At 42.4% G+C, this 27,874-nt stretch overlaps 1 protein-coding gene across 2 annotated transcripts in view; it reads right to left on the bottom strand.

Moving 5' to 3' along the window:
- The window catches only part of LOC126191441 (uncharacterized), a 411,004-nt gene that overhangs the window by 130,363 nt on the left and 252,767 nt on the right, over nucleotides 1-27,874 (bottom strand). For both annotated transcript variants that reach the window (XM_049932320.1, XM_049932319.1), the window contains exon 3: nucleotides 24,642-24,785. In XM_049932320.1, coding sequence (XP_049788277.1) covers nucleotides 24,642-24,785 — 144 coding nt within the window. The remainder of the gene's footprint in view (nucleotides 1-24,641; nucleotides 24,786-27,874) is intronic.

The raw sequence follows: 27,874 nt of genomic DNA, 5'->3' as shown, positions 1-27,874 counted from the left end.
GGGGAGCGATCTCCTACACTGGCCGTACACCACTGGTGATCGTCGAGGGGACACTGAATGGTGCACGGTACATCCAAACCGTCATCGAACCCATCGTTCTACCATTCCTAGACCGGCAAGGGAACTTGCTGTTCCAACAGGACAATGCACGTCCGCATGTATCCCGTGCCACCCAACGTGCTCTAGAAGGTGTAAGTCAACTACCCTGGCCAGCAAGATCTCCGGATCTGTCCCCCATTGAGCATGTTTGGGACTGGATGAAGCGTCGTCTCACGCGGTCTGCAAGTCCAGCACGAACGCTGGTCCAACTGAGGCGCCAGGTGGAAATGGCATGGCAAGCCGTACCACAGGACTACATCCAGCATCTCTACGATCGTCTCCATGGGAGAATAGCAGCCTGCATTGCTGCGAAAGGTGGATATACACTGTACTAGTGCCGACATTGTGCATGCTCTGTTGCCTGTGCTATGTGCCTGTGGTTCTGTCAGTGTGATCATGTGATGTATCTGACCCCAGGAATGTGTCAATAAAATTTCCCCTTCCTGGGACAATGAATTCACGGAGTTCTTATTTCAATTTCCAGGAGTGTATTATTGTCGGCACTGCGTAAGAGACAGGAATGAAAGTAAGGAGTGGTTTTGCGTTTCGTCGGTTTTTAGGTGATCAGAGCTTAGTTACACAATGTGTTTGCCTTAGATCGACCATGATCTTCATGAAGTAATCAACTGGGCAATAGCCTCAAGTGTGAAACCCTGACGCTGATTTCGGCCTTTTTTTTTGTTAGCTTCACGTCTCTGTCCAATAACAGGATAACAGAGGGTTGCCAGATTTTTTTTTTAAAGGGAAAAACGTAGCATTTTCGATGTTGCTCCGTTTTTGTAGGAAAAATCCGGGCTATTTTCGAAATTTCGAAATGTTTGGAGAAATAAAAATGTGTATATACTAAATGTTTCCACGTATTATAATAATGAGATTTATTTACAAATACGAAATCCGTTTGTACAAATTCAACTAACTTTTACTGAGTTTTAGAGGTTTTCGCTTCTTTCAATGATGTAAAACAAAAATTTTATTTTCGATGTTCAAATAATTCTTTACATGATTGATTAAATTTTCCAATTAATTGGAGCTCTGCCTCGATCAGTTTTGTACTATATCTATTTCTTGTCTCATTACACTTTTTACTCATTAATAAGATCACTCTTTCCACAAAAGCGTTGGGTCCTGGTATACTAAACAAGAGTCTCACTATGTTATAAATATTCGGCCCTTTATGTTCTGGCACAGCTGAAAAGAACCACTTAGATCACAACCGCCTTGTACGCACTTGCAAGTAAGTTTGTCTTGAATTGAGCGAGTTCATGATACAAGCTATCAATACCAACGTGATCTCTCAGAGTAAGAATTTTCACTGCAATTTCAAAGTCTTTAAATTCAGTTTCACTCTTCAAGGAAGAACCAGCTAATCATGCATATCTGCTATTGTCCATCCGATAGTTCCCTTCCGTTGCAGCCATAAAAAACTATCCTCCTGCCTCTGTTTAACCTGCTCAGATAGAGGACGAATTTGTTTAAAGGTCTCCAAGACACTCAAAACACAACCCTTTAATGATCTTTTAACTGTATCCAACAGATTTCCAACTATTTTTACAAAATTAAGGTGCATTTCTGGCATGATGTCTTGCTCAGGGTTTTCATTCGGAAAAATATATCATAAAAATTTTGGACATTCCTCAGTACTATCAAAATAGCTCCTGATGGAATCCCAGTTCAGAAGAATCCTGTTTACAGCTATAATCTAAGAAAGCCACATTGTAGGAACAAGTCCCAATATTTCTGTCCATTCCAGTTCCACGAACTGGGAAAAAGACTTCAGTTCCTCTCTTCTTTCTGCAAAAACCTTGAAATCAGTAGACATTTTTAGAACTATGCTTTCCACACTGATATCTAATTTATCAGCCATATTTTTAACTGCGTTGTGGAGTATTTGCTAGTGCATTTCGCCTTTATAATATTTTAATCTTATTGAGAAGTGACTGAAAAACTGATTTATCCGGGCCAAAATTAACGCTTGCATTCAGAATTGTATGAAGAAACCTTATTTAGACTCAAATTGTGCATATCTATAATTCACAGTAGCAAATCAATCACCCAATATGAGGTTTCATCAGCATTTTCAATGGAACCAAAAGTTTGTTTTGTACTCCTTTCAGTGGGTCAAAATAGCTAATGCAAATAGGAAACATCTTTTTGTTGCCCTTATCTGATGCTTCTGTTGCGTATGGAAAAAAAACTTTGAGCTTCTTCTGAGCCTCTTGAAACATCTAAAAAGTCATGCACACTTTTAGGAACCAGCGCATTCATCAATATTTCCGCTTTTGTTCGTCCACAGGAAATCTTTGAAACCTTCGCAGAATCTTCGAAAATGTGTGAAACGAGCTTATTTCCGCAGTCCAAACTCGAGCAAGTGTGGCTGTTTTTCACTACATGACAGGCTAAGGTCAGCTCACTTGAAGCTACGTTACGATGTTCCGTTGTATTCTTTTTACTTACAAAATTTTGTAGTTAATTTGATTCAACCACATTTTTATTTTAATGAATGTCCCTTACATTCTGCTTGTTGACGCAAGTCGATTTGTTCGCCGTTAGAAACGCTAAAATCTCTTCTGCATAAAGCAGAAAATGCCCGATATTCGTTCGGTCCCGCTTTTAATCCATGAAAACGTATTTTCCCAAATCTTCAGATATGATTCAGCGTGCTTAGATATCAATTTTCTCTGTTAGGGAGTCTTCTGAGAATTTTCAGTTCCACGTTCACTCATTCTAAAACTAATTAAACTAACTAATTAAAACTGCACTAGTATGTATACTGCCTTCGTAATGCTAATGGTGAAAATACGAGAATACGTACATACCAGTTGGTCTCCCAAGGAAATCGGTGAATCATAAATGCGTGTTTCTCCGTTTAGTGGTGAACAGAGATTGGTAATACTGACAATGGCGCTTAATAATCGTAGCAGGCTACGCACTAATGGTTTGTGGCGCGTAGCCCCCCACCCATGATGTGCCGACAGGAAGGGACAGTTTAGTGACTGTTGCTGCCAGGCCACGAAAGTGGAAAAGAGGAAGTATTTCGTTCTCTCTCTCTCTCTCTCTCTCTCTCTCTTGTAGACTGCTCCCAACGCCTAACCCACATAACCAATCACTTTGCACGGCAGTAACGACACACGGACCTAACAAATAGCATTTTAGGGACGTTTAAGTACGAGGTAATAGGATTAAATAAAAAAACCTTTTGTAATACAGTAGATGTTAGATTGCTACGGATGTCAGCAGTTTAAAACGATACGTTCTAAACACGAAGCACACCAAATTGTACTGATAAGTCTCAGTCAGAATAATGGCAAACCGCCTGTTGTCTGACGCTAGCCACTACGCATATATCCCAAAGAAGTGACTGGTTGTAAGTGTTACCAACTCTCATATATGTAACCATCATGAACATTTACCCCGAAGAGCCAAAGAACCCGGTACACTTGCCTAATATCGTGTACGGCCCCCGCGAGCACGCAGAAGAGCCGCTACACAACATGCCATAGACTCGACTAATGTCCGAATTAATGGTGGAGGGAACTGACATCATAAATCCTGCAGAGGTGTCAATAAATCCGTAACTGTACGAGGTGGTGGAGACCTCTTCTGAAAAACACGTTGCAAGGGATCCCAGATATGCTGAATAATGTTCATGTCTGGGAAGTTTGGTGGACAGTGTTCCTGGAGCCATTCTGTAGCAATTCTCGACGTGTGGAGTGTCGCATTGTCCTGCTCGAATTGCCCAAGTCCGTCGGAATGCACAATGGACATGAATAGATGCAGGAGATGAGACAGGATGCTCACGTACGTGACACCTCTCAAAGGCGTATCTAGACGTATCAGGGGTCCCATATCACTCCAACTGCACACGCCCTACACCGTTAAAAAGCCTCCACCAGCTGCTACAATCCCATGCTGACATGCAGGGTCCTCGGATTGATGAGGTTTTTTATATACCGGTACATCCGCTCGGTACAATTAGAAACAAGACTAGTCCAACTAGGCAGCTTGTTCCCAGTTATAAACATTCCAATGTCGGTGTTGATCAGCCCAGCCGTCCGTGGTGACCGAGCGGTTCTAGGCGCTACAGTCTGGAACCGCGCGACCGCTACGGTCGCAGGTTCAAATCCTGCCTCGGGCATGGATGTGTGTGACGTCCTTAGGTTAGTTAGGTTTAAGTAGTTCTAAGTTCTAGGGGGACTGATGACCTCAGCAGTTAAGTCCCATAGTGCTCAGAGCCATTTGAACCATTTGATGAGCCCAGGCGAGGCGTAAAGCTTTAGTGGGCCTTCGGCTCCGAAAGCCCATATCGATGATGCTTTGTTGAATGGTTAGCGCACTGACGCCTTTTGACGGCCCTGCATTGAAATCTGAAGCAATTTGCGTAAGGGTTGCACTTCCGTCACGTTGAATAATTCTCTTTAGTCGTCGATGACCGCGTCCTTGCAGGATCTTTCTCCGACCGCAGCGATGTCGGAGATTTGATGCCAAGACTGTTTTATGACCTCGCTGTACAGGTCGTTATGGAAGGAACTTACTATTCAGGGTGGTCATACAGTTTCGATCCATTTCTATGAAGTAATGAGTACATTTAGATAATTGTAATCTATTTCTGCGATGTCAGGAGCCGATTTGTTTTCTTCCAGGACAATCCAGAAAATGCGTACGAATAAAGAACCTGTGGATGTCATTAGTCAGCGATTGCGCGGTTTATTTTTTCTGTGGGTGCATCACAAGTACAGGTGACATTTCTCAACCAGCACCAATAAGAACAAATATTCGGTTAGTTGTGGAGAAGTTTCAAAGCACTGCAAATGTTGCCGATGAAGTGGAAAAGTCGCCGATGAATCACGCTTAGGTTGTTGCTTTGCGTGGAATTATCACAGCACAGGCCTACATCGATGTTTTAAGCAGCTTCTTGTTGCCCACTGTTGAAGAGCTATTCGGGGATGGCGATTGCATCTTTCTACATGATCGACCGCCTTTTCATAAGGCACAGCCTGTGGCGGAGCGGTAACTCGACAGTAACATCCCTGTAATGAACTGGCCTGCACATAGTCCTGACCTGAATCCTATAGAACACCTTTGGGATGTTCTGGAACGCCAACTTCGTGCCAGGCCTCACCGACCGACATCGATACCTTTCCTCAGTATAACACTCCGTGAAGAATGGGCCGCCATTCCCCGAAAAACCTTCCAGCACCTGATTGAACGTATGCCTGCAAGAGTGGAAGCTGTCATCACGGCTAACGGGAGGCCAGCACCGTACTGAATTCCAGCATTACCGATGGAGGGCGCCACGAACTTGTAGGTCATTTTCAGCCAGGTGTCCGGATACTTTTTATCGCATAGTGTAGGTTCCCTATCACATCCTAAAGGATGTTTCATACATGTAGTTTGTTTCTGAGTACTAACAGAATGTTTCATACATGTAGGTAGTTACTGAGTACTAGTAAGCGAATCTTTGCACTCTCAAAACCTACTTGCTCATGTGGAATACCTACGAAGTTATACGTTGCAACAGAAACACAGTAGCCACTTCCAAATGTCTTTGTTCATCAAATGCTGTCCATAATGCCAGTGTCCGTATAGACTGGCAGTACAGCCTGGATTCTGCTCGTGGTCCCTCTGACGCACACCTGGAAAGCGGCGGTCGGCCGCAAACTAGCCCCGGCTTTGAACCTCCGCCCAGCAGAGTACTCCAGTTTCGCGCTCCATTAGGTCGTCACGGCTGTGGCAGACCACTGCTCGCTGAGTTTCAGCTCCCACCCTCCGAGCGACCGTAGCTAGCGGCACAAAGGCTACACTGCGTTTTAAGCAGGCATCAAGTATCGAACGACACAACTGATTTTAGAGGAACAAACACAAGTGTGCAACGCGTTTCCATCTATTCTTTTAACAGGTATTTTCGGGCTATAATTTTATTTTATGTTATGGTAGTAAGGTAGGTGGTGTCTATCGAAGGCTATTTTTAACAAATTACGAAGTAATCTATACTACTACATAAAGACAAGACGGTTTTTAAAGTTGATATCAAAAGTCTCGAAAAAGATCTTGATCGATTTATTTTAGCTTTCTTCCACGAAACTCTAATAAGTAATCGCAGGGACACACAATACATATTTTATTAAGATATATAGTATGTAAATATACATATACCATATAAAGCGGAAACGTTGTTAGCGAAACTCACGGAAAGTTCTTGAGCGATCTTCCTCAAATTCTTACACTTCTACGATGTAAATTCTTCCTATTTATATATAATTTTAAATAAAAATTATTTAGACAACTATGCGCTGTTCCGTTTTTTTCCCTTCTCAGTCATTTTCTACAGAAAACATGGAAGTTTTATTTATGGCTCATCGGCTTACGATTTGAATACTACTATGAATCTGAACCGTCCGATACTATAAACTTCTACTGTCACTGAAATGCCTGTCCTCAAACGTACAGCTCCAAAGAGGTCTCTTATACCTCCTATACTAGTGATTCCAATTGCTTTATCCAGTCTTTTTTAGCGACTTGACTTGAATTATCATAGAGTTTTTTTGGCGCTAACAATAAAAAAGGCCCACCGTCGGAAACAGGGCGGAATAAATGAACAGAGAGAGAGGGAGGAAATGCTGATAGAGAGGGGTAAGAAGGTGATGGACAGAGGGGGAGGAGGAGGTGGAGAGAAATAGGGAGGAACAGGAAATGAACAGAGAGGGAAGAGAAGGCGATGGGCACAGAGAGGGGGGGGGGCAGAAGAAGGCGAACAAAGGGAGGGGGTAGGACCTGCGAGGCATTACCTGTTTCACTGGTCTGAAAATAGAAACTATTCTGTTTTACCCAGAAAAAATAGAGTCATCAACAAACGTAGACGGCAGGGGCTGCAAGCACATTATTACTTACATTGTCATCAAAAGTATCAACCCAACTCCTCGGTTTATGAGGCAGCTCGCTGTCGAAGGTCCCAGGAGGCAAGCCAGGTATCATTCACTCCATAAATAAAAATAATCATTAACTCAACATACGTACTGAGTCTACAGGTCCTCAACGTTTATGAATTTCTCACAGTATATTTAAAGGTTGGCCAGAAACCGTCTGAAAAACTTGAATGGGAGTTCAGGATAGGCTGTTCTGAGAAATAACTGTTATGAAAGAATTCGATATCTATCGCTGTTCTCGAGTTAATTAGCATTGAAGTTAAGCAACAGGCCGTTGCGCAAGCAAATTCAAGCTGTTCGGCAAAGACGGTGTCGCCAAATTGTACTTTGTTTGGCTTCCTGAAACCGAAAAAGGGAGCGGTACAAAAACTGGACTTGGGAATGGTAGTGACGATCGAATCCGAGCTAAGGCTGAACAGTTTCGTGAGCCATCATCTACGCTATGAGAACAATCGACCATAATTGTAGCTGGCGGGCCTCTGGAATTTGCCCGCTCAAGGAACTTATTCGCTAAATACAATGCCAGTTAACTCGGAAAAGGAGCAACGTATCGAATTTTTTTTCTTAACAGTTATTTCTCAGGGAAACCTTCCCTTAAACACTCTTACAAGGTATAAGACTCTGACCATCCTCTACATACACTCTAAGGGGGAAGAAAAGACGCAACGCGAAGGAATTAAGAGAGTGGGACAGATATCGGTAAACATGTTGTATATAAAGAAACAAACAAATGATTACAATTACAGAGAAATTAGGTAATCTGTTCAAAAGAAAGAGCTTCACAAAATAAGCAAAGCAATAGCTCGTTGGTCCACCTCTGGATTTTATGCAATGAGTTATTAATCTTCGCATTGACTGATAGAATTATTGGATGTCCTCCTGAGGGATATCACACCAAATTCGGTTCAGGTGGGGCCTTATATCGTCCAAATCCAAAGGTGGCTAGAGGAGCTTGCCCGTAATGCTCCAGACGTTCTAAATTGGGGAGAGATACTGCAACTTTGGCGGCCACAGTAGGTTTTTGGAAGCACGAAGGCAAGCATTAAGAACGTTCGCCGTGTGTGGGCGGAAATTACATTGCTAACTGTAAACCTAGGATGGCTTGCCAAGAAGAACAACAAAACGGGGCGAGGAGTATCGTCGACGCACTGGTGTAAGGGTACCAAGGACGACAACCAAAGGGGTCCTGCTATGAAATAAAATGGCGCCCCAGCCCATCACTCCTGGTTGCCGGGCTATATGGCGGGCGAGAGTCAGGTTGGTATCCCATCACTGTTCGGGGCGCCTCCAAACACCTCTCTGCTGGTCATCGGGGATCACTTCAAAGTAGGACTCATCACTGAAATGGTTTCCCTCTTGCCAATAAGAGTCCAGGTCGAATCAGTCCGAGACCACTGCTAAGGGGTTTATGGCGTACAGAGTTCAATAGCAGCCGGCGTAAAGCCGTCGGCACACGGACCGTGCATCTGAACGTTGAGCGTTGAGCGTGCCGAATTGCTGACGTCATAGCGTTGAACAGCACGTTCGGGAGTCTTTCCTAACGGGCAGAGCAATATCTAGTATGTCAGATATTATCAGCGTGCGTCTGAGCGTTGACCAATGAGATGGCACAACGCCACTTACGTCACACGCACGCCGTCTCCCTTTAGTACAGAGTTGTGAGGCGCCATATTGGCATTCATTTCAAGCCTATATGTATATATGCCGTTTCTGAGCACCAGCAAATTGAGAATCACTGAAAAACCCGTTGTTAATTGTGTGATTTGTTCCAATAAAATAATGGGAAACATCATATTCGTGGCAAAAGAATTATTGTAACTTATGTATTATGAGAGAAGGCTATTTGAAGGCAGTGACACACTGAAGATCCACCCAAAACGCATTGTTCTTGGTACAATTTCTTATAATTAAATTTCAATTAGTAAAATATCTACGATTAAGGTTTTCAGAAAGGTGTAACATAAAATGATTAGATGCACTTGATGTGGCGTGGGTTTAGCGTAATGAGTAGCGTCTCTGGTCAGAAGTGAGATGTCTATTGAGTTGGTGGTTCGCATCTTGACACTTCCAATGCTTTTTTTTCCTAAAATTCGCGTTTTTATTAGGTTCTGATACTTTATTATTAGTTTAATATAAGTAAATACAATAATAGTTGATGTTATGTAAGTATAAGTTCACCTATTTTTGAGGAGTGACTTTGTTCGATTGGCTTAATCTACAAGACAGCTTGCGCTTCTTGTATAACGCTATTTTGCTCCTTTTTCTTTAACGCTTCGTAATTCACATGTTGCAAAGATTCTGCTACTGGGTAAGAACAGTGATCAAATGAGACTGACCTTGGGGCTTTACTAAAATGTGGGAATGATGAAATAATGTTTATCTTATGCGGAGAAGTATTCCAAATTTGTACCGCACTGTTTGTAACGGTATTTTTATAAGTCTGTGTCTTTAATGATTGGACATGGTACTTTCCTTTTCGTGGACGATGGAGGAGATGTGCGTTTTAATTCAGGTAAGGTGGGAATTTTACGCGCGCCCGTTGAGTAAATAGTGTGATTTGCGAACTTGAAACATCCTAGAACTGCCGCTGGAGTGCGCTGCGATCGCGTATACCACGTTAGGTCCAACGTACCGTATGCACAAGTCGCATCATTCCTGAGCGTTCAGCAGCACGTTGAACTTGGCACGCTCAACGTTAAAGTTCGACAGCACGGTCCGTGTTCCGACGGCTTAAGGGACGCCGTGATCTCAGCCCCCTTTTTGTGAACCCCCTATTAATGGTCGTTGCTGTAAGTGAAGCTCAAGATGCACGTGGAATCAATGTTTTATTGATGATTCCATGGTTCTGAGTTCCTCTCTCACGATTATTCCGTCCCTTCGTTCTGTCGTCTCTCTAGGTCGACCACTTCCTTTTAGAAGCTGCGTTCGGCCATGATTAGCCCATGCCTGCTAATATCGTCGAATAGTAGCATAGCGCCTATTCAGATGTCGAGCCATTCGCCAGTTACTCCAACTGGCTTCTTTGAACCCACCCACACGTCCTCTCTCAAATGCTGAGATCTGCATATGAAGTTCACGAGTCTGTCCACGTGGCATAGTTACTGTCCAGTTGAGTACACGAATTGAAATTCATAATGTAAACGGGCCATTTTAAGAGGCACGGAACTCCACTGCCTGTCGATAGATTCGAACATGGGTTCTCTGCTGGGTCTGAGAAAGAGGTTGGTAGGGGTGCGTCGAATTAAATCAGGTGATGCTGAGGGAATTAGATTAGGGAATGAGACACTTAAGGTAGTAGATAACTTCTGCTATCTGGGGACAAAAATAACTGAGGGTGGTCGAAGTAGAGAGGATATAAAATGACGACTGGCTCTGGCAAGGAAGGCGTTTGTGAATAAGAGAAATTTGATAACATCGAGTATAGATTTAAGTGTCAGGAAGACTTTTCTGAAAGTATTTCTGTGGAGTGTGGCCATGTATGGAAGTGAAACATGGACGATAAATAGTTTAGACAAGAAGAGACTAGAAGCTTTCGAAATGTGGTGCTAGAGAAGAATGCTGAAGTTTAGACAGGTAGATCACGTAACTAATGAGCAGGAACTGAATAGAATTGGGGAGAATAGAAATTTGTGGCATAACCTGACTAAAAGAAGAGATCGGTTGGTAGGACACGTTCTGAGGCATCAAGGGATCAGTAGTTTAGTATTGGAGGAAAGCGTGGACGGTAAAAAAGGTAGAATACGCTAAACAGATTCAGAAGGATGTAGGTTGCAGTAGTTACTCGGAGATGAAGAAGTCTGACAGGATAGAGTAGCACAGAGAGCTGCATCAAACCAGTCTCTGTACTGAAGACCACAACAAAAACAACTTCTCTGTTTGTAACCTATGATTTAGCATATGGTAAAATGCTCTTAGTAGTCAAATTTTCCTATAATGCCCAAGACCTTGTAGGTGATACTTCGTATTCATATTCACTGATTCAGATACAATGAGGTGGCATAAGTTACTGGTACCATGTTATATCATGTCGGGCTTCCTTTTTCCCGGCATAGTGCAGCAACTAGGTGTGACATAGACTCAACAAATCGTTGGAAGCCCCCTGCAGATATATGCTCCTCCATATCCGTCTATAATTGCGAAAGCCTTGTCGGTGCATAATTTTGTGCACGAATTGATCTCTCGAATGTGTCCCATAAATGTTAGACGGGAGTTATGCCTGGCGATCTCGGGTTGGCCAAATCAACCGCTAGATTTGTCCAGAATGTTCTTCAACAATCGCGAACAACTCTGGCCTCGTGACAAGGCTCATTGTCATCCATAAAAATTCCATCCCATGTAAGGATGTAAATGGTCTCCAAATAGCCGAACATAACCATTTAAAGTTAGTAATAGGTTCAGTTGGACCAGAGACCCAGTCAATTCCATGTAAACACAGCTCACACCACTATGGAGCTACAACCAGCTTGCTCAGTGGCTTCTTGACAACTTGGGTCCATGGCTTCGTTGGGTCTGTGCTAAACTTGAACCCTTTCTTCAGCTCTTACCAACTGCAATCGGGACTCATCTGACTGGGCCACGGTTTTCTAGTCAACTGGTACAGTCACGTGCCCAGAAGAGGTGCTGCAGGCGATATAGTGCTGTTACCGAAGGCCCTCACGTCGGTCGTCTGCTGCCATAGCCCATTAACGCCAAATTTCGCCGCACTGTCCTAACGGATACGTTCGTCAAACGCCCCACATTGATTTCTGTGGCTGTTTCATGGAATGTTACTTGTCTCTGACTGCTGACAACTCTATGCGAACCCCTCTGATCTCGGTAGTTAAGTGAAGGCCCTCGGCCACTGCGTTGTCCGTGGAGAGAGGTAATTCCTGAAATTCGGTATTCTCAGCACACTATTGACACTATGAATCGCGGAATATTGAATTCTCTAACGGCTTCAGAAATGAAATGTCCCAAGGCGCCTACCTCTATTACTCCACGTTCAAAGTCTGCTAATTCCCGTCGTGCGGCCGTAATGCTGTCGGAAATCATTTCACATGAATCACCTGAGTATGACAGCTCCGCCAATGTATTACCCTTTTATATATCTTGTGCACGCAATACTACTGTCATCTGTGTGTGTGCATATCGCTATCCAGTGACTTTTGTCACGTCAGTGTAGTTCACCTGACGCATAGAGGCTGAGCGAAGGTGCTCCATTCCGCTCACAAAGCAAAAATCTTTGGAAATACCCTTAATTCTGAACCGGTCAATCTGCACGGCAAACATACCCGTTGACTGTGGTGAGGACGACTGCTGATTTTCTATAAAAATGCAGATTAAGTCAAAAGCGATCCAACAGGGACAATGGGGGCAACATAGAAACATGAAAGACATAAACAAGAAAGTGTAAGACCTGAGTTTCTCCCGGCGTATACAACTTTCAAATAACTTCCGGGAATTCAGCCAGGTAACACTTTCAGCGAACGCCGATATTTCGGCGGGAGAACACCCCGCAAACTTTAAAATGGCGGGGTGTTCTCCCGCCGAAATATCGGCGGTCGCTGAAAGTGTTACCTGGCTGAATTCCCGGAAGTTATTTGAAAGAAAGTGTACATTGACATCCCGTTTGCGTCTATGAGCGGCGCACACTGTAAGTTGAGATTCTTTTCCAAACTAGAACATCAGTAGTTTCACAACCGAAATTTCGCGTAATAATAAGGAGATTTGACATTGGATTAAGTTTAGAAGTTCTACGCACGTAATAATCTGCAGCTTATTATATTGCTTGATACTCATAGCCAATTGACATCAAAAAACGAAGCTACACGAAGCGTTGAAGCTTGGAACACCATTGTTATGTATCGCAGTCGATCAGCCCTTTGTTGAGAAATTATTTCTCACAGTCATTTTTAAGTATGCAGTTTCTCCCCTGCCTAATGCACGTTGATCGTAAGAGACGTACGTACACTCATGTGGGCGAGGAAAATGAGAGAGATATACGTGTAGCACGGAGGTTTCCTTTGATGCATAATAAATAAAAAAGAGCTAAAAGCTCTTATTCACGTTGATAGTGGATTGTTCGTGACTGAACTGTACATTTTATGAAATAATTAACGTTGTTTTCATAGTTGGAGTGAGAAGTAAGAATGAATTCGAAGCAAATGCTATTTATTGTGAATCCTGAAAACGTCTAGACAGAAGCGACGTTATTTAGTTCAGTTTAGTTTTATTTTATTTAAATTTAATTTAATTTACATATTAGTTGGTTGATTTTAAGGAAGAACATTTGTTTCAGTTTTCCGTTGCTGAGAACACAATTGAAATCTCAGGAACCTATTGCCCTTTTGTTTTAAATAAAAAATACTTCTACAACAACTAGAAAAGGAACAGCGGTGTTCAGTTGCTGTTATAACACTTCCGGCTTGTTCAACAAGTAGAAGAATGTCGTTTGACACAGTTGCTGCCTGGAGAATTTCTTCGTAGTCTGGTCTTCACTGCAGTAAAATACGTCACCTGGCCGTTACATTTTTTATAAGGCCTTACCATTTTGTCACTCGCAGCTGTCACGCTACATATCTCTGGGAACACTTTTCTGCAGGGTATATCAGGTGCGACGGGGCAAAACGTCCGCAGTGAATATAAATCATGGAGGAACGAAATATCGTGGTGCTGCACCTTCCAGACGACATAAACTGCTTTCAAGTGACTTTATTCCTTACCTCGAGGCCGAGAGTTTTGATATTTAGCTGTTTACCTACAAGATTTTTTTTTCTTTTTGCACCGATGCGACAAGTGTCATATCCTGAATGTGAAGATACTCAGCACAATCACAGCTACAACTGTGCTTTCTACTCCGTGCTAGTTACTAATGACGTGAGAAAAAAATCACTTCTACAATTACGCCCACATCGTAATCGCTGTCAAATGTTCAATGTTCAAATGTGCGTGAGTTCATAAGGGACCAAAGGGCTTAGGTCATCGGTCCCTAGACTTACACACTACTTAAACTAACTTATGCTAAGAACAACACACACACCAATGGCCCAGGGAGGACTCGAACCTCCGGCGGGAGGGGCCGCGCAGTCCGTGACATGACGCCCTAAACCGTGGGGCCACTTAATCGCTGTCACTTTTCAAAAACTGTTTCATATTATTTGTATGCATAAATTAAAATAATGTGATGACATTACTAGGTTACAATGTCAGCAAGTATATATCACACGCCTAGCAATAGAAGAAGTAAATTGTAACGAGTATTTTGAGTCGCACTGTATGTTAATAAATGCGTGAAATTTCATGTTAAATATGTAATAATGTGAAATAAAAGTCATTAATTTTCACTTCTCCGAGTAATTTTTCATTTTATTTCGTCAGTGTACGTAAACGGAAATATTACGAAAATTAGTACTCCGTCAGGTCACTCTAGCATAGGTCAAATAAGCGTCATTTGATTCTTGCAGTACTGTCATAAACTTGCGATATCGTTCAAGGCCTAAGTACAAGTATGGTGTGCGGAAGACGGATGTCACGTGGCTAAACGCAAATGATGTGTTACATTTTATTTCCCAGATTAACCGAGTCTGAGCTAGTTTCCTCGTAAAATTAACGACCCTGTCGTTTTCTTTTGAGTGAGAAACGGAAGCATATTTAGTGCCCATTACGCCTATACAGTCCTTTAAAACCAAAAATGGGTTGGACAGTAATTATAAACTACAATTTTTGTGACTATACATTGAATATTATCAATGAAATATTGCCTACTCTATAAATTAAAATTTCGGACAGCCCATGGCATAATGCCTATTACAACTTAATGAAACATTGCCTGGCAAAACGAGCCACGCATCACTTCACAAAGTAATCAATTTCAGTAGGGAAACCCGGAAGTTTGTGAGACGTAAGAACAGCTACATAAAAAATTCAACTGAAAATGTGGTGTATGCAAGAATGCGCCCCTATATACTCGGCAACTACACTGACTTATGCACGATGTTTCCATATGACCGTACAAATATGTAACAGGATGTAGAGGATGATCCACTGAACAATTTGAGGTAGGAAGCCTGGAGTCGGAGAAGCCAACTTACGTAGATAATAGGAATAAAATCACATTGCTGTGTACCTTCGTATTTACATTAGTTACAGTTAATTGGAGATACCATCACTGACACAATGAACGTACCATTTGTAGTGTGTCTTACAAAGTGTGTTGAAACTGACGGCCATCACCTCAATGCAAGCATGACATCGGCGAACAAGACTCTGATGCAGTCTGACAAATATTCCCGGTGTGTTTGAATCACAGCGCAGGCACCTACAATTCTGGCAACTAATTCCATCTCCGTATCCACTGGTGTCTCCTATACAAGTGACTTTAGAAATCCCCATAGGATATAATCAAGGGGATTCTTTCAGACGACCTCGCAGGCCATGGAATAAGACGTCCCCTTCCAGTCCAGCGATCAGGAAATAGAGCACTTAGATGTGTGCAGACATCCACACTGAAGTGAGGTGCACCGTCATCTTGTATCTCATGAACAGCCAAGGGTACGTTCTCCAACAACTCAGGCAGATCTCCTTCGACGAACCTCCAGTACAGGTGGCCATTCAGACGGCCAGGTAGATGATATGACCCAATGGGATAGTCAAAAATGGCTCTGAGCACTATGGGACTTAACTTCTGAGGTCATCAGTTCCCTAGAACTTAGAGCTACTTAAACCTAACTAACCTATGGACATCATAGACATCCATGGCCGAGGCAGGATTCGAACCTGCGACCGTAGCGGTCGCGCCGTTTCATACTGTAGCGCCTAGAACCGCTCGGCCACCCCGGCCGGCCCAATGGGATTGTCGCCTACAATGCTGTCCGAGATATTCACAGCAAAATGTATTTGATGGTATGACTCTTATACAGCGGCAGGGTTTTCCTCATCCCACACTTTCTTATTCCCGCCGTTGGAAATACCATCACGATCAAATAAGTTCTGGCAAGCAAACAGCACGATCTTGAGGAAATCTGGTCGATCATTCCATTGTTTGAGCAATCACTGACGCAGTGTGACTCTTGATGAAAAGACAGTCACAAGCAATGAATGGACTCACCGTGGGTAATATGAGTGTAGTTTTTGTTCGTGGAGTATTCGCCACAACCTAGTTTGTGTAGCGCTCTTTCACGACGAATACCTGTAGTGGATTCCGCTACAATACATTTCAGCACCTGCTCTTCAAAGTCGGGCGTGTGAGTGGTCATCATGTTGCAAAGTCCCTTGTTTCCTCTTTTCAATGAACCAGTCTCCCTCAGTCGTCGATCGAGAGAAATGAACACTAGTCGTGACCGATGATGCCTGTTAGCAAATCGTTCCCGCTACAGACTTTCAGCAGCGAGAGCGTTGCAACGTACTTCCCCATACACAAGGTGCATGTCAGTTAGTTGTGCAAAACTGTACCGGTACTGTTCCATCGTACTGGACTCTACGTCTCTGTATAGCACTTATTAATGAATGGGTCTGTAGTTGATTCATAGCACGTTCTACCACGGGACAATGTAAATACGATACAACAGAGCCACATTGTAGATAAAAGAAGTAACCAAAATCTACATCATGCCTTTTTAGTAATCAGACTCATCCTCCTTGTTTCTTTGCAGGAAACAAAGAACTACGTACAAATAAACAGCACAGTACATGTAAACTTGTACGAATGACAGTTGTAAATAAGATGGAAAACTGTAATACTACACAAAGCGGTAGGCAAGTTTACCTCCATACCTCCTTAATGTGGATTGTCCACGTTACCTACCTGAAATTGTCGAGTGGGGCATTCTCTCTGTCCTAATACATTTTTGCACGCTCTTACGGAAACACCCTATAAGCTTCGCGGGCCACGTACGGCCCCCATTATTACCTCCGAGGATGTTTGTCAGTAGAATATTCTCTGAAATGTGTACTGTAAAGCCTCCTGCACCTGCCACAGCGTCCGGGGGCACCGGCAGCGCCGGTACGTGGCTTGCAGGTCGCACTACACAGCACAACAGTTGCAGGCACCTAAAAGGCGCCGCTCGGTCACGGGTCCGTGTGACACCGCACATGCACTTTTCCATGGACACCTGCTTAGGTCGGTGCCCCACACTTCGAGAGCCAGTTGCGCTCCGGTGACGCATCGAGATTTGCATCATCCAGTTCTATGGAATTTCGTTACCAGAAGCTGTATGTGGTAAAGCATCTCAATAAACATCTGTTATTGTAAAGTCCATACCTCAATACTGCCAGTTAGAGCACTCGGTTAAAAATACTTCGCAAAATGCGTCCAAAAAGGACTAATAACCACCTATGCACGGATCGCTATAAATCGAAACGACAGAAATACTACAAAAATGATTCCATTTGTCCAATAGCTGTTGATTCTATGCGAAATTCGCTCCCTTTATAAGAAGCGGCAGCATATGAATGGAGTCATATACAGATTACAACAGCAACAAGTAATGTTTGCACATAGGATCCAATATAAACAAGTAATGAGCACAACTAATGATAAAGCGACAATGAACGAAGGAAGTGGACGGAATCGATCTCAGAGAAGTGCTGAAACTGGAAACAGAACTAAATCCATCAAAACCTTCTGAAAAATGTCTGACATGTAATTTTTTTCCTCCATTCATAGCACGACGGACAACTGCTTTGGAAAGGATGAAATCTGTTTGGCTGAGAAAAGCCCTTTGCTTGAAGAAAGCAGCACTCACAACATTGGGAACAAGTGAGACCAACCAGCAACGGAATAGCTGATCAGAGGCATTACCATAGCTGCAAAATTTGTAATAAAAGAGTTGTGTTGTGCACCGGTAGACGCGCAATGAGAACACTGTCCACGTAAACAGGAAAGAATAATTTTATTAGAATATGAAAGATATTGACAAGCAAAGCAAACAATGATTAAGTGACCGAAGACAAAGATTAACAAATGGTGAAAGTTTATATTCTCTTATGTTGGACTTGCGTCAGTTCTGTGCAAATTATCACTTTAAATGCTCGGAACTTAATCACATTATCAGTACTTCATTGGTGTAAGCTGAAGTCCAGAAAAGTAAAGTCACTGACCTAAACTTGGTAGGGATTCGAAGATAAACACTGCACGGCTCGGTAGAGATTCGGAGGTAAACACGGCCTGATGACTGCCTCAAGGCGGTCCCTTAGCGACCTTTTGATTGATGGGCTGCGGACGCTGCCAGGACCTGGCTCAGGGAGCTCGAAGGAATGACTAGGTAGGCAGCTGAGGCTGACCTGCCAGTCCGTGGTTGAGCGCCGTTTACTGTGGCAGCATACGGATACAGCTTGAGATACTGCCGAGCACGTGACATGTCATAGGAAAATACTGCCCTAGATCACAGGGCCACTGTACAGGTGTGTTCTGCAGGTAGCAGACCTGACACCAGTTACGGCAGCTGCCAGAAACTATGAGGCCAACAAATCGGCATCTTCCTGTTGTTGCTCAAATTGTTGTCAGAAAATTTAAAAACATGTGGGACAAGTGGAGATCGTTATTTGGCTTGCAGGTGAGTGTGGCTATCACGGCAGCTGATGCTTGAAGTATGGACATCTGCGGGACATAAGTGTGCTGCAGGTTTTGTAGGTTACTGTCTTGTAGGAGATGCACAACAAACCGAACCTACGTAACAGGTAACACTGACTCACAAGGTCAAATTGGCTGCGAAGAAGCAGTTGATGAACATCAGCAACGATAGAATGTCACATCTAAGGAGAGGAAAACAGTCCACAATATATATAAAAAATTGAAAGAAAACAAGGCCGTAGCTGTTGACGCTGATAAAGATAAAACTGTCATAATGAAAGCATTTGATATTGTATAAAAAATAAAAAGTGTTTTGTCAAACACAACATCAGGGAAATTAAGAAATATCCCTCACAGTGTCACCAAGGGATGATCGAAGATGCAGTGAATAACAACAATTTCCTCTTCACAGTTTAAGAAACTAAAGATATAATCACGCTACAGCACCTGTATTAGGAGCTACCCCAAAGAGCATGAAGATGGGGTCCGCATTAGACCTACAGTGAACTCTAAAAAAAAGACCATCATCCTAGCTAATCAAGAAACTGCTGAGAGTCCTAAAGAAGGCATAAACCTCTGAAACCATCACTTGCGTCAGGAACAACAGAGAATTAACTCAGGCAATAACAGACACGCAGGTACCTAATGAAGCTGGACTATAATTTTCTGATTATGTAAATCTGCATGCCGATGCCACAGTACATTCAAAATTAGTCCTCAATAACAAACATTTTATTACATTCAAGCCAACCGGACCAAAATAAATTAAATGGCTTATGGATCTCCCATAAATTGTGTTGAAACGTAAGTCCTTTTAATTAAACAACAACTTTCATGAGCAACCAAAAGGTTTAGCAATGGTATCAAGTTTCCGACTTGTTGACTGATACTTACACTCATTATTTACAAACCAGATTCGTTGTACAAATCATACATTAGGTGATAAAATAATTTACCTTTACTTATATGTAAACGACTTTATAAGACAAGGTGTAACAAAAATGTACGGCACAAATTGTAGACACATTCCTCAGAAACAGACAAAGAAATTACGTTATATGAACATGAGCATGGAAACCCTTTCTTTCCATGTAGCCTACAACTCGTTTTCTCCAACTCATTAATTACGGGAAGCCCACATGAACAGAGTTCTCCAGCATACCATATACAACTCTTTCTCACAGGAGATGTGCAATAGTCCCTCCGTGGGCGTTAATACACGCATCACGAAGCCGTCGTAGCGGATGCGCTGATTTATCCCTGGAATATTGCATGTGTTTTCACAGACTTCCACAATATGGGCATGGACACTCTGAACATCTTGTACTGGGGTTCAATACACAAGATCTTTCAAATGTCCCCACAAACACAAGACCTTTCAAATGTCCCCACAAACAGAACTCCATTGGGTTCAGTTTCGAAGAGCGCGGAGACCACGCAATAGGTCCACCTCTTGTATCCATCTGTCACCGAATCTGTTATTTAGGAACTGACGGACATTATCTGTGAACTGAGGAGGTACGCCATCGAGGATGAAAAGCGTGTTTTGTCGCACACCTAAAGGCACATCTGCTGAAGGATCACGTACAATATTGTCTTCGAAACTATAACTTTGTCTGTTGAGCCTGGGCGGAAGAAAATGAGGTCCTACCAAACAGTCAACAACAATGTCGGCCCAAACGTTGACTGAAAATCTTTCTTCATGACTTCCTTCAACAATTGGGGGAGGATTGGGGTCTGCCCGTACATGCCGATTGTGAAAATTTACAATCTGATCTCGCTGAAAGTCGTTGGAGAAAATGAGTTTTAACATGGAAACAAAGCATTTCCAGACCCATGTTCATGTAAAGTAATTTCTTCGTCTACGTGTGAGGAATGTATCCTGCAATTTGTGCCGTGCATTTCTTCTCCAGGACAATAAAACTGAAACGTAACAATTATGAAAACTTTTGAGCCAGTTCCACCTCAACATCAAAATCACCTTTGAGCACGAGGCAGACAAAGCACTGCATATCCTACACCTAAGAGTATGCATCAAATAAATAGAGACGCACCTTCACCGTATACAGATTAAACACAGATATAGATAGAACTTTATTCCGTCCCACTACAGAAAAACTAGCAGCACATAGAAGTATGATTAAAGTGGCAGCGGACATCCTAAAGGGATAAAATGATGTTGGTGACGGACCTATACCAATGAAACAAGTAAGTGCTAAGAACTGATATTTGATAACTGCAATTGATCTCCTGCTTAATAATAAAAAAAAAAAAGGCATTAGAAGTATAACAATACACTTCTTACCAACAAGGTTAAAATAATAAATGTTTTAGTATTATTCAATGGAAAAGCCTATTATACATAAAGGAGTGGCATTGCAGAGAGCTGTCACATAAAAAATAAAATAAAGAACGTCCTTCTTTACAGGTGCAACCAATTTGAAGTGATGAACATAATCAACCAGAATTCAGCAACACCATATGCCCTCTACAAAGGTAAGACGGGCATATCATTTGCCATACGATATAATAAACACACGTCAGCTGTAGATTTAAAGAAACATCGTAAATCAGCAATGGCAACTCATGTTAATGATAGTAAACACAGACTTACGGACAGCAATAAACACTCACCCATCTACACCTCATTCCACTTACCCTCTCTCTTTCTTCAGCCATCTCCTCCCCCTCCCTCATATGGTACTGTCAGTTTGGAGTATATTGTTTCATTTCATTTATATGCACAAAGTGAAATAATGTAACTTTATTACTAGGTTACTATCTCAACAACTACAAATAACACACTAAGCAAGAGAAGCAGCAAATGGTAACGAGTATGTTGAGTCACTCTGTATGTTAATTAGCATGTCAAATCTTGTGTTGAATATGTAAGAATGTAAAAAAAATGTAATTAAATAGCAATCCTCTAACAAGGAATCCATTGAGTGTGAAGTCACCAAAGGCCAATGATGTTTACGGCATTCGACGCCCCACATATTGTGAACCATGCATTAATAATATTGGCTGCTAATGGCAACAGGAGGCGGGAGTAGAGGAATCCACTGGCGAACATAGGAAGAAGCTGAGGACCATAACTGAACTGCTTAGTTACGATTACTTCACAACAGTCCCACACTGACAGTGATGTTGATACAAAGCAGGGCAATGACAACTATAAATTAAGATAACGTTGCATTATATCAACAACAACAGTGGCTGAAGTTGACATTTCGTCAGAAGGGAACCCAAGCAACTTCACAGGGTGAGAAAGAAGTGGCAGATGAAATACTAACGTTTCTGCAATATGAGTCTGTGGAATGTGTGGTGTCGTATACATTCGACTGTGCGGACAACGTGCCACCACCCACAACCCACTCAAGAGGTTCCTTGTAGGAAACTTTTTATTTTCTTTCATCAAAATATGTAAACGGAAAGCTACGAAATTCAACACTGCATCACACGACTATGACGTGGGTTAAATATGTGTCATTTGAATAAGGCAGTATTGTAATAAAGAACCTAAATCGTTCAAAATGTTTGTACGAATGTGGAAGTTTTTCAGAAATGCAGCTAATGTATGTTATGTGGTCAGACAGACACACGTGGTTTGAAACAATACTTTTTTTCCTCTATGGAAAGAGAATTGCAGGGCGAGCTGGAATCCAAAATCCTTACGTCAGTGATGCAAGTGTCCATAATCGGGAAACGTGATGGCAAATCCATAAAACGTGGACTGTGGTATAGTAGAAGAAAGTCATTTGGTCGGATGAATCTTGCAGCACACTGCTTCCAGCTTCTGACTGAGTTTACATCCCAAAAGTAAAACGAGGGGTGAGTTTTGTCATGATTTGGGCAGCCCTATCGTGGTACTCTACAAGATCGATTTACTGCCAAGGATTAAATTGTTATTTTAGCTGACGAGGTCCATTGGTAGTACAATTTTTGTTTCCCAACGGTGATGCTTTTTTTCAAGACGACGGGACGCTGACCACACAACTCGAACCGTCCGCTACTAGTCTCGTGTGCACGAGGATGAATTTTCTCAACTCCTCTGGTTACTACCGTCACCACATCTCATTATCACAGAACCTTTGTGGTCTACTTTGGAGAGAAGGGTGCATGATCTCTATCCACTTGCACCGTCCTTAGCTGAACTTTCCAATACTTTTCAGCAAGAATGGTATTAGATGGTCCTGAACACCACAAAGAAACCAATTTTATCCATTCAGAGAAGAATGGAAACTTTTTTTGAATTCCAACAATTGCCCTACATCGCATCAGGCATGGAAATGTGTCGTGTTTCTATACTATCTTCCACTCCCCCCCCCCCTCCCCCCCTGTGATCTAGGCTTCAAATTTTTTTTGTACGTGATATTGGCCCTACTGTCTTAGAATTAAATTAAAAACGATCCCTGTCTCTTGACTTTCAGCAAGGTTTTCATGGTTGTAAGACAAATGCAGAACTAATATTCGCCTCCCAATTTGTACCTATTGGGAACTCCTCGATATGAGTATTTCCTCGCCTACTATTCTTCTGAATAGTCCCTTACTCTGCAGTCGGTTATTACTCGAAAACCTGCTAGATCTAGAATATTAAGAATACACACGGAAAAAGAAAAGTAACACTTTAGTATTTCGACCCACATGTCACAGGCATGTGGGATAATGCTTCGTCTTACTACCCCCCTAGTCACATGCCTTCTGTGGTGACAGTAACTTATCAATGATAACGGGACTGATTTCCAACGCACTTCTTAGTCATAGACATTAAGAACTCTCACACTGCATCGTGAGCTGCACAGCCTGTCAGAGTAGCAACGTAAGTGCTGAAAACCATTCTGCAACACTAACGTGCTCACTTTGCTCATTTCATACATTAAAATGAGGTATATAATTGTTCGTAGCTCTTGTTTGTGCATGAAATGATCTCACGGTGATTACTACGGAAAAGTGGAGGGAATTGTATTTACGTCAGTATACAGGGCAAGGGTTTACTTGGCGCGGCTCCCCTAGTTGGTGACTAAATAGACTTTTTCTCACTGATGACGCCCACGAAACGATGAACGGAAAAAAATTATCGCTTATTTCATTTTCACTGTTCATGCAGTAAAACTGTCGCTTCACGTATGGTCTTTAAATTTATTACTTCTTTGCTACTTACTCTGTAAGCAACATACACCGTTTACAGTATCCGCACACACAGCTGAAAGTACCTACAAAATTATATCATTGTACAACACACAGTTCAGGAAATATGACGTCGTAAACATTGATCTGCGTGTAAACGAAACAGCAGGGCGAAATTCGTTTGACATATAGATTAAATACGTGTACATGTATATCTGAACTATATTTAATATATGTGATATATATGTGACACATGCGTATGTGAGCAAAACCATGGTTAAAAAACACCTGCTCATCTCCTGGATAGATTTCAACCAAACTTGGTACAGATAATACTTACTGTCTTCAAAGAAATACTGTTGGGGTAAGAGCCAACAACCTCCTAGAGGATTGGAGTGATAACGTGGAGAAATAAAAGGGGAGGAGGAGGTATACAGACAGAGAGAGCCAGAGGGTTGCAGACACAGATGAGAGGGGAGGGGAGAGAGACAGAAAGAGGGGAAGGAGAAGATGGACAGGAAGAGGGGGAGGAGGAGATAGTGGCTGTGAGGAGGTGATAGAGGGGGTTCAAATGGCTCTAAGCACCATGGGATTTAACATCTGAGGTCATCAGTCCCCTAGAACTTAGAACTACTTAAACCTAACTAAAAAATGCGTAATCAATAGGGATGTACGGAGACAACGTAAACGTTTCACCATTTCCACGTTAATGCAGACAGTCCTTAAGCTTCAGTGTTCCGGTCATGTTTTGTCCGCCGCTTGATTCAGTTCTCCGTTTTTTTTATTATTTTCTTTTCGGTTTCGTAAATGAAACTAGAAACAGGGTCATCCGCCCTCAATTTCGACATCAGTTAGCGCTTTATTTCTGATTGTCCCACTGCCGTCTGGAAGATGTATATCAGTAGCTAAACAGTGAACAGGCAGTTTGGAGCGCTCGTGCCTACCTGCTGCGCAGCCTCCTCCATGAAACACGCGTAGACGGCGACGTTCTGCATGAAGATCTCGTCTTTGTTCTCCAGCGTGGCCCCGGACACTGGCGCGTACTCCACCACGGCGGCCACATAGTTCTGCGAATTCCGCGACGAAGCCTGCGCATAATGGGAGAACACGTTCAGCATGGGTTAGCACTACCAACTTCATAGTATAAAAAACGCTAGAGGTTGCATCGCCTACGCAGACGATCCGCTAGTCTGCCAACGGTTGGGCTGAATTAGGGGAAAATAGTAGTTTAGTTCTTGAAAGACTAAGTGGTTGGCCATAGATAACAAAATGACGATAGCAGCACACAAAACACTATATTTGTTAATAAAAAGAACATTGTCACGTACGAGAAACCCTAAAATCAGAATAATGAATAACCTGTGAAAAGACAAAATATATGTAGTAACTTGACATAAACATAAACGAAAAGCAAAACTTTTATGCATGTGTAGAAGTCGTCCGCCAGAGAGGCAATAGCAAAATAGCAACAATTAGTCAAAGAAGATTTCAACTACCACTAAGTGCAATAAGAACGTACCACGACGTAATCCTAATCGCTGTTGTGTGCTACGGGTCTACGTTTGGACACAGAGAGCAGATACGGGAGGACAGCACAGGCTCTACGGCGAGCACAGAGAGGCCTGCTCCTGCGGCTCTCAAGTGCTTACAGAACAACAGCGACTGAAGCGCTGCTGGCGATACGAGGCTTGTTACCTCTGGAACTAACCGTAAGAAAGAGAAGTTCGCAATATTGGCTCAAAATGGGTGAGTATGATAAGATTAAAGAGATACTGGGTAGAAGCGCCAAGTACAATACAGAATTAAAGGCATGCTTCATTACAGAATGGCGAGAAATCTGGGCCAGGGCAGAAACAGGGAGGAGAACTTAGCTGTTCCTTTGTAACATAAAAGGAACACGTTGAATGTCATACTTCTTTCTGACCAAAGCTGCTATACAATACCTGTCGGTAAATGACCTATGTCCCAACCACTTATTAAAAATAGAACAATGCACCACACTTGTGAATGTGTAGCATCGACACCCCGGACCAAATAATCTGGAAGTGTGCAATTAGACGAGATATTATAGATCACCATTGGCATGTCTTCTGTAACACAGCGGTCGATAATATAACAAGGAATGACGTTGTTGTTGTTGTTGTGGTCTTCATTCCTGAGACTGGTTTGATGCAGCTCTCCGTGCCACTCTATCCAGTGCAAGTTTCCTCATGTTCCAGTACTCACTGCAGCCTACATCCGTCTCAATCTGCGTAGTGTATTCACCTCTTGGTCTCCCTCTACGATTTTTACCCTCCACGCTGCCCTCCAATGCTAAATTTGTGATCCCTTGATGCCTCAGATCATTTCCTAGCAACCGATCCCTTCTTCTTGTCAATTTGTGCCACAAACTCCTCTTCTCCCCAATTCTATCCAATAATTCCTTATTATTTATGTGATCTACCCATCTAATCTTCAGCATTCTTCTGTAGCACCACATTTGAAAGCTTCTATTCTCTTCTTCTCCAAACTATTTATCGTCCATGTTTCACTGCCATACAAATACTTTCAGAAAAGACTTCCTGACACTTAAATCGATACTCTTCGGAAACGCTTTCCTTGCCATTGCCAGTCTACATTTTATATCCTCTCTACTTCGACCATCATCAGTTATTTTTCTCCCCAAATAACAAAAATCATTTACTACTTCAAGTGTCACATTTCCTAATCTAATTCCCTCAGCATCACCCGACTTCATTCGACTACATTCCATTATCCTCGTTTTGCTTTTGTTGATGTTCATCTCATATCCTCCTTTAAACACACTGTCCATTCCGTTCAACTGCTCTTGCAAGTCCTTTGCTGTCAATGACAGAATTACTATGTCATCGGCAAACCTGAAATTTTTATTTCTTCTCCTTGGATTTTAATTCTTACTCCAGATTTTTCTTTTGTTCCCGTTACTGCTAGCTCAGTATATACATTGAATCACATTGGGGGTAGGCTACAACTCTGTCTCATTCCCTTTTCAATCACTGTTTCCCTTTCGTGTCCCTCTACTCTTGTAACTTCCATCTGGTTTCAGTACAACTTGTAAATAGCATTTCGCTCAGTATATTTGACCGTTACACCTGCAGAATTTGAAAGTGATTATTCCAGCCGTCATTGCCAATATGTTTCTCAAAGTCTAAAAACGCTAGAAACGTAGGTTTGCTTTTCCTTAATCTGTCTTCTAACTTAAGTAGTAGGGAAAGTATTGCCTCGCGTGTACCAACATCTCTACGGAATCCAAACTGATCTTCCCCGTGATCGGTTTCTATCCGTTTTTCCATTCGTTTGTAAGGAATTCACGTTATTATTTTGCAACTGTGACTTATTAAACTAATAGTTCGGTAATTTTCACATCTGTCAACGCCTGTTTTCTTTGGGATTCGAATTATTATATTCTTCTTGAAGTCTGAGGGTATTTCGCCTGTCTCATACATCTTCATCACCAGATGGTAGAGTTGTGTCAGGACTGGCTCTCCCACGGCTGTCAGTAGTTCTAATGGAATGTTGTCTACAGCCGGGGCCTTGTTTCGACCCAGGTCTTTAAGTGCTTTGTCAACTCTTCACGCAGTATCGTATCTCCAATTCCACCTTCATCTACATCCTCTTGTCCCGGGTTCGATTCCCGGCGGGGTCAGGGATTTTCACCTGCCTCGAGATGACTGGGTGTTTGTGTTGTCCTTATCATTTCATCATCATCCAGGAAAGTGGCGAAATTGGACTGAGCAAAGGTTGGGAAATTGTACGGGCGCTGATAACCACGCAGTTGAGCGCCCCACAAACCAAACATCATCATCATCACATCCTCTTCCATTTCCATAATATTGTCCTCAAGTACATCGCCTTTGTATAGACCCTCTATATACTCTTTCCACCTTTCTGCTTTCCCTTCTTTGCTTAGAACTGGGTTTCCATCTGAGCTCTTGATATTCGTACAACTGGCTCTCTTTTCTACAAAGGTCTGTTTAATTTTCCTGTAGGCAGTATCTATCTTACCCCTAGTGAGATGAGTCTCTACATCCTTACATTTGTCCTCTAGCCATCCCTGCTTAGCCATTTTGCACTTCATGTCGATCTCATATTTGAGACGTTAGTATTCCTTTTTGCCTGCTTCATTTATTGCATTTTTATATTTTCTCCTTTCATCAAT

The sequence above is a fragment of the Schistocerca cancellata genome, chromosome 6 (assembly GCF_023864275.1).
Source record: "Schistocerca cancellata isolate TAMUIC-IGC-003103 chromosome 6, iqSchCanc2.1, whole genome shotgun sequence".
Taxonomy (NCBI): Eukaryota; Metazoa; Arthropoda; class Insecta; order Orthoptera; family Acrididae; genus Schistocerca; species Schistocerca cancellata.
The sequence above is the reverse complement of the archived record's forward strand: the minus strand, read 5'-3'. Positions and strand labels throughout refer to the sequence as shown.